Below are 7,500 nucleotides of genomic sequence, written 5' to 3'. Positions count from 1 at the left end.
CCAACGTTTTTAACCATCTTTTTATTTTTATCTGTCTCTATCTTTTTTTTTTTTTTTTCATTTTTATTTTCTTTCTTTCTTTCTTTCTTTCTTTCTTTTTCTTTTTTTCTTCCCCTATCAGAACGACCTAACACTAACGCCGTTTAAATTACTCCTTCCTTTTTTTACAATTAAACAATTGCAATTATTAATATATATATATATATATATATACATATATATATATATACATATATTAATAAAAAAAAAAAAATGCATTTCTTACTTCTCGAATATGGACAACCCATTTTTCTACGATCCTATAAGTCTTATTTGGGATCGATATATTTCTAGGATTTCAAAGTTTTGTGTTTTAGACACAAATATATGTACGTATATAAACATACATACATACAATCATACGCACACGCACACAAAAATACACACACACACACACACACACGCACACACGTACACACAGAGAGATGCATTCGCACGTTTATATATAATAGATGAAAATAATTTTATTTACCATCGTGAATTGTTCAAAGTCTTGTTGAAGTGCAGCAGCTTGTGCTTGATTAATGACATAATTGTTTTGATCTATACCATCCGAGGCTAATGTCGGTGGACCAGGATGTCCTGTTGGACTTGGCGGGGCTGATGGATTATTGCTATAACTTAATGGACTTCCCTGCAAAAAAAAAAAAAAAAAAAAAATATATATATATATATATATATATATATATATATACAAAGAAAAAGAACAAAATATATATTTAATATAATTATTGGAATAATTGATATTTTTTTCCAGTTCTTTTTTAATTATCCTTCGACGATGTTTATTAAATTTAAATTGAATTTAAATTGAATTGAAAATATATATTAAACGAGCAAATAAAATAAATCATTGAGACTTACTTGTACAGTTAGACTAGGCGAAGATTGTGGCGATGGCCTGTTCACTGTTTGTGAGATCCTGTAGGAATCCAAGGAATTTAATTGCTGTGATTGTTGATGCTGATGTTGCTGCTGTTGTTGCGATTGCTGCGACTGTGACGTTTTCTAATTAAATTGAATGGAATTTTTATATCGTTAATATTTTTTATTCTTCGTTTTCTTATCTTCCTCCCTCGCCCACCCCCTCTCTTTCTCTCTTTCTTTTTTTGTTAATTACTTCTTTCTATTAAAATTATTATATCTTGAATATTTCACTTTGTTTCCTTTTTTTTCTTTTCCCTTTTCTGAGTTCTAATCAAAAAATAATCTTTTAAAATTTTCACGAACGTTATCATAACTGATACAACGAATAATTATATATACATATATATATAAGGAAAAAAAAAAAAAAATTATTGAAAGAGTTCGCGAGAATATTAAAAAAAAAAAAAAAAAAAAAAAAAAAGAAACTTGTTCGATCGTCCTTGAAATATATCCTTAGACTGAAACTTATGGTACCGAACGATGACTAACCAAATCCATTCGCAGAATAAAGGAACGAAGATATTCTGCACCTCAAATGGCAACTTCCTTCTTTTAATAACGTTCATGATAATTATTATAATAATAAGACGCATTTATTTTTCATTATCATATTTAATATATATATATATATTTATATATATGACTAATCTCTAAATGGAGATAATATTTAAGAATCAAAATTTTAATTTATATCATCGAAAATTTAATTTTATCGTTTATAAAGAATAATTCTTTTGTTAAATAAATAATTTTTATTATTAAAAATTACTATTATAACAAAAAATAAACACACACACATACATATACATTAAAGCTAAGTATACATTATACCTTTTTTTTTTTTTTTTTTTTTTATTATTATTATTATTATTATTATTATTATTATTATTATTAATATACACTTCAACAAGTGTAGAAAAATTAATTGTTCAACGAGATAAAAAAAAATTTAATTATTAATAAAATAAAACGGAAAAGGAAAAGAAAATGTATAAATAAATAAATAAATAAATAAATAAATAAATAAATAAATAAATAAATAAATAAATAAATAAATAAATATATGTATATAAGTAAAATAAAGAAATTAATTATGTTATATCTGTTATATAATAATAATAATAATAATAATAAATAATAGTTAACTTGATAGAGATAATATATATACTGACCGGGCTTTGTGGTGGCACAGGACTATGTGGTTGTTGTTGATAAATATAGTGACCAGCTGGACTGTGAGATATCGAAGGTGGTGGTTGAGGTGCCGTTTGTTGAGAATAATTCTGAAGATTCTGTTGCGAAGTACTTGTGCTGTTTTCCAGCGCCACATCCTGCTTCATCATACCCATCTCTATTAACCCCGATCGATTCTCGTGCACAATTTTCACCATGCTTCCTCTCTCTCTCTCTCTCTCGCTCTGTCTCTCTCACTCTCTCTCTCTCACCCCCTCTTTCTTCTTTTTTTTTTTCTTTTTTAAATAAACTTTACTTTCAGTTTTTTTAAATATTATTTTTCTCATTATTACATCCCCCATTAACGCGATCAGTTTTAAGCAATAAGAAGAAGAAGAAGAAGAAAAAGAAGTCGCATAATCGAAGATATCAAATATCATTATCTTTTATTTTCTTTTTTTTTCTTATTTATTTATTTTCAATTTGTTATTTTATTACTGTGAGAAATTCGAAGATTGTTAATTTATAATTGTGATCATTTGGTTAATTTAAAAATTTTGCTTGATTTAAATTTGGCGAATTCAGCATTGAGCATAAACGAAGAAGATTTGTTGAATCATATACAATAATATAATTTTCGTATGATATCTAATATAATTATAATTGTTTCAATGATAAATATTAATTATGATTTTTTACTTTTGAAATAATACATATATATATATATATTTTTTTTTTTTATTATATATTTCTTTCATCAAAATTCACGATGATAATGAATCGTCACGGATTAATATAATTATAATATTAATTTATACGAACATTAATTATAAATCAATATTTTTAAAAATTCCATTGAATAAGAGTCTATGTCTAATTCATAAGAAGAAAATTGTACTTTTACAATGAAAATTAAAGAATGGAAGAAAGAAAGAAAAAAAAGAAAAAAAAAAAAAGAAAAAGAAAATTGTTTTCAATAAAACTCACGATATAATAAAATATTTATAATAATTTTCATTGTTTCTTTTTTTTTTTTTTCTTTTCTTTCAATTTATATAATTCGATTTTGCGAGATCTTATTCGAATTAAAAAAAAAAAAAAAAAAAAAAAAATAATAATAATAAATAATAAATAAATAAATAAATAAATAAAAAAGATAAAAGACAAGAAAAGAAAAAAAAAGAGAAAAATTCAAGCATGAACGATAAAGGCATTACTATTTAATTAATAATTTATTCATTTATGCATACATATATACATACATATATATATATATATATATATATATATGTATGTATGTATGTATGGATGTATGTATGTATGTATGTATGTATATATGTATGTATATAGGTGTGTGTATGTAAAATAAAAATGTATATCCTTACCTAAGGAAACAGAAGCATTTCGTTATCAAATGTATACATGTATGTATATGTATATGTGTATGTATACACGGTACGTACGTATGTGGGTGTTGGTGTATATTTATATCGGCATGATTAAAAGCAAAGAAATTATAATGTGTAATATACTACTGACCTTAAACGGGTGAAGGAACCTAGAGTTAACAGGCACTGATAAATGGTTCTGCAAAATAACAAAACACAAACGACCACTACACAAAGGCAAAATAAAAATAAAGGAGAGAAACTGAAAGGTAGAGTCAAAAGGTGAATTTCAAAGCGAAATTTATCTTACGATTATTTATTTTTTTTTTTTCTTTTTTTTTTTTTTAAACAATTTTCTTTCTCTTCTTTCTTCGTTCCTTTCTTTTCTTAACTTTGTTCTCCTCTCTTTCTTTTTTTTTGCATCTTAAAATTTATATATATAATTCATTGCAATTTTTAAATATATATACATTTGTTTATTGCTATTTATAAATAAATAAATAAATATATATATATATAAAAATTTTTATTGCAATTTTTTATTTGCACGTAAACGCAATGAGAACCGTGACCGATTTGATTTTATTCCCATTCATTTTATTAATTTATGGAATATAATTTTTATTTGATTGATTTATTTGATTGGTCATTATTTTTCATTTATATATATATATATATATATAGAATTCTGATTTTCTTTTCTTTTTATTTATTTTTTTTCTTTCTTTTTTCATAATTATAACAATACTGAAACACTGATTCTTGTTAATTCTATTGATAATTGATCAATCAATTCCCGAATGCGTATATCGTGCTTATAAGAGAACACAGAGAAAAGTACAGGATTTTTTTTTATTTTTATTTTCATTTATTTATTTATTTATTTATTTTTTTTTTTTTTTTTTAAACCGTCCATGCAAGTTGCTACTAATTTTTGTCCTAAGTTCTCATCAAAGCAATTCATTTGTACTGTCGAAAGTGAGAGGTTCGTAAAAAAAGAAAAAAAAAAAAAAAAAAGAAAAAAAAAAAAGTTGATCGTATAAAAAATACTCAAATTGGAATATCTTACTTCATTTTATTTTTCTACCTTCTGTTTTCTTTATCTTATTTAATTATTCTATTTAAAACCTCTCACATGCGACATTTCTAACATTCTTCTAATTAAATACGAAGCATTCGAAGGGATGGAAAAATTTTTTATTTTTTATTTTTTTATTTATTTTTTTTCTTTTTTTTTTTTTTTTGTTTAATTCCTACAATAAGTAAAAGGGGTTATACAATGAAGTGAAATTAAATTGAATTAAATAAAATTAAATTAAATTAATTATATCACTATAGACATAATTTTTCGGGATATATTATTTCGTTAAAATAAATCAATTAAATTTTAATTACACAGAGGGTGTGCAAAGGGGAATGGATGTGGGAGGGAGAGAGGAGAGAGTTAGCTATCGAATATACCTTTTAGTCGAATATCTTAATTCGTCCTTTTTTTTTGTTTTGTTTTGTTTTCTTCTTTTTTTTTTTTTGAGGAGACGTACAACATGCAATTTAGGGTAGAAACAAAAAAGAAAAAAAAAATATATATATATACATACATATATATTTAATTAAATTCACTTATCGAATGCTTCGTAGGATTTTGAACGAATCGCTAACAATGCACGAACATAACTACACACTATTATACGGGGTGGCATTAGGAATATTTACTTGGGCACTTGGCGGATTGTGATCCTGTGAAAGGGATAGCCTACCAGCTTGAGCCAAGCTGGTCGGCGACAGGTTTGTAGGACTGCTCGTTTGAGGACTCTGGAATACACCAGTTGTATAAATATGTATCACCAATTTGTATCTTTTTTCTTTTTGAAATTATCTATCGAACTACGATATTAGTTTCTTTTTTTCTTCTTCTTTTTTTTCTTTCTTTCTAATTATTTATTTTATATTATTTTATTTTATTATTTTTTCTTTTTTTTTTTTACTTATGTCTGCATGTGTGTTTGTTCGTGTCTCTCTCTCTCTCTTTCTCTCTCTCTCTCCCCCTCTCTGTGCGTGTATGTGTGTGTGTATTTGTTTATACATGAGCGCGTACGTGTATTTTTGAATAGACTATTAGAACAATGTCACGGCTCTCGATTATCGCTTTTTTTTTCCTTTTCCGATTTTAATATTCTTTTCATTTATTTATTTATTTATTCATTTATTTATTTATTTATTTATTTATTTATTTTTTTTTTTTTTTTTTTTTTTTCTTTTTTTTTTTTTTTTTTTTTTTTTTTGAAGCAAAGCGACCTAGACGTGACCAAACGAATTTGCAAAGTCGCACGTCACTGGCACGTAATTTCGATTAAGTTTCGTATTATTATTAATCGTAAGCCGTGACACGTTCGACGACATTCCTCCTACTTCACGTATGATAAAAAAAAAAAAAGAACAAAAAAAGAAAAAAAAACGAGGAAAAAAGAACAAAAAAAAGTTGTTAAAATCAAAAGAAAAAAAGAAAAAAAATAAGAAAATGGCGATGGAAGAACGAGGCTTATATAGAGGAAAAGAAAAAAAGGAAGAAAGAAAAAATTCATTTTTTAATTTTTTTTTTTAAATATTCAAAAACAGAAAAGAACGACAGATGAATAAAGTCAGATGGAATGAAATATGAAACAAACAAAACAATAAATGAATTAATTAATTAATATAAATAAATAAATGAAAAGACGAGGAATGAAAAGACGAGGCTCATTTTTAAGATTTAAAAAAAAAAAAAAAAAAAAAAAGGAGAGTTATTTCCTTTTATTTTTCAAACTCGAAAGAACGAAAGACATAGAAATTTTAAATGACGAAATGGAACAACAAGGATCGCCGTAAGAAACAAAGAGAAATAATAATAATAATAATAATAATAATAATAATAATAATAATAATAATAATAATAATAATAATAATAAAATGATTAAATAAATAAATAAAAGAAAACGTTAAATGTAATATATATATATATATATACATATGTAATAATAATTTGTAATAATATGTACTTACTTTGCTGAAGAGTGAACTACTAGATTGATCCTCTTGATCCAGAGGGGTATGAAGGGGTGATGGAAAATGAACGTTGCTTAAGTCGGGCAACGATCCTGTGTTATTTCCTATGGGAATCTGTTGTCCAGGTGGTTGTGAACTCAGACATATGCTATATAAATATAAAAAAAAAAAAAAAAAAAGAAAAAAAAAAGAAGAAAAAAATAAAAAGAAATATATATATATATACGCATACATTATAAAATAAGTAAAATTATTATCACCTTACAATATTAAAAAGACTCATAGAAAAATTAATTATTATCGAATTACACATGCATGTAAATGTAATTGTTCATTAATTATGATAAAAAGATTCGAGTACAATTGTTACAAACAATAATTGATTTTAACAAACAACGAAAGGATTAAATAATTCAAAAAAAAAAAAAAAAAAAGAGAGAGAGAGAGAGAACAATAGAAAAAAAAGTACTATAACGAAATACAATTAAAAATAAAAATCCGATCCATTCCTATCAGACTCGCCCCGATCCGATGAAATAAAAATGTAACGCAATAAATGGAGAAAAAAGAAAAAAAAAAAAAACTATATATATATGTACTAATATATAACGAAATAAAATAAAAGTATAATGTAAACGAAAAAACGAATCTGACCAATCGAAATAATTTTCATAGAAGAAGAAAAAGGAATATAAAGTAGATAAAAAAAAAAAAAAAAAAAAAAAAAAAAAGAGAGAAAGAAAATAAAAGGGGGAAAAAAATCGAAGAAGATAATAATACGACGTATAATGTCAATGTCATTATCATATCAACATATAGTAAACGTTTCAAGTATATATATATATATATATATATATATATATATATATATGCATACATATATATGTATATATATATATACCCTATTAATATGTAACACGTTTGTATTGAG

At 24.2% G+C, this 7,500-nt stretch overlaps 1 protein-coding gene across 12 annotated transcripts in view; it reads right to left on the bottom strand.

The window, feature by feature from the left end:
- Crtc (CREB-regulated transcription coactivator) overlaps nt 1–7,500 on the bottom strand; it is a 50,133-nt gene that overhangs the window by 2,679 nt on the left and 39,954 nt on the right. For 9 of the 12 annotated variants that reach the window (XM_085662399.1, XM_085662396.1, XM_085662393.1 and 6 more), the window contains 5 exons: nt 6,567–6,717; nt 3,679–3,726; nt 2,139–2,300; nt 904–1,047; nt 512–673 (listed from right to left, as the gene is read on the bottom strand). In XM_085662399.1, coding sequence (XP_085518525.1) covers nt 512–673; nt 904–1,047; nt 2,139–2,300; nt 3,679–3,726; nt 6,567–6,717 — 667 coding nt within the window. The remainder of the gene's footprint in view (nt 1–511; nt 674–903; nt 1,048–2,138; nt 2,301–3,678; nt 3,727–6,566; nt 6,718–7,500) is intronic. The other 3 variants (XM_035874506.2, XM_035874514.2, XM_035874515.2) reach the window with 3 other exon arrangements.

The sequence above is a fragment of the Vespa mandarinia genome, chromosome 18, assembly GCF_050613455.1.
Source record: "Vespa mandarinia isolate Hongniang chromosome 18, ASM5061345v1, whole genome shotgun sequence".
NCBI classification, from domain to species: domain Eukaryota; kingdom Metazoa; phylum Arthropoda; class Insecta; order Hymenoptera; family Vespidae; genus Vespa; species Vespa mandarinia.
Note: the sequence above shows the minus strand (reverse complement) of the source record. Positions and strands in the feature narration are given on the sequence as shown.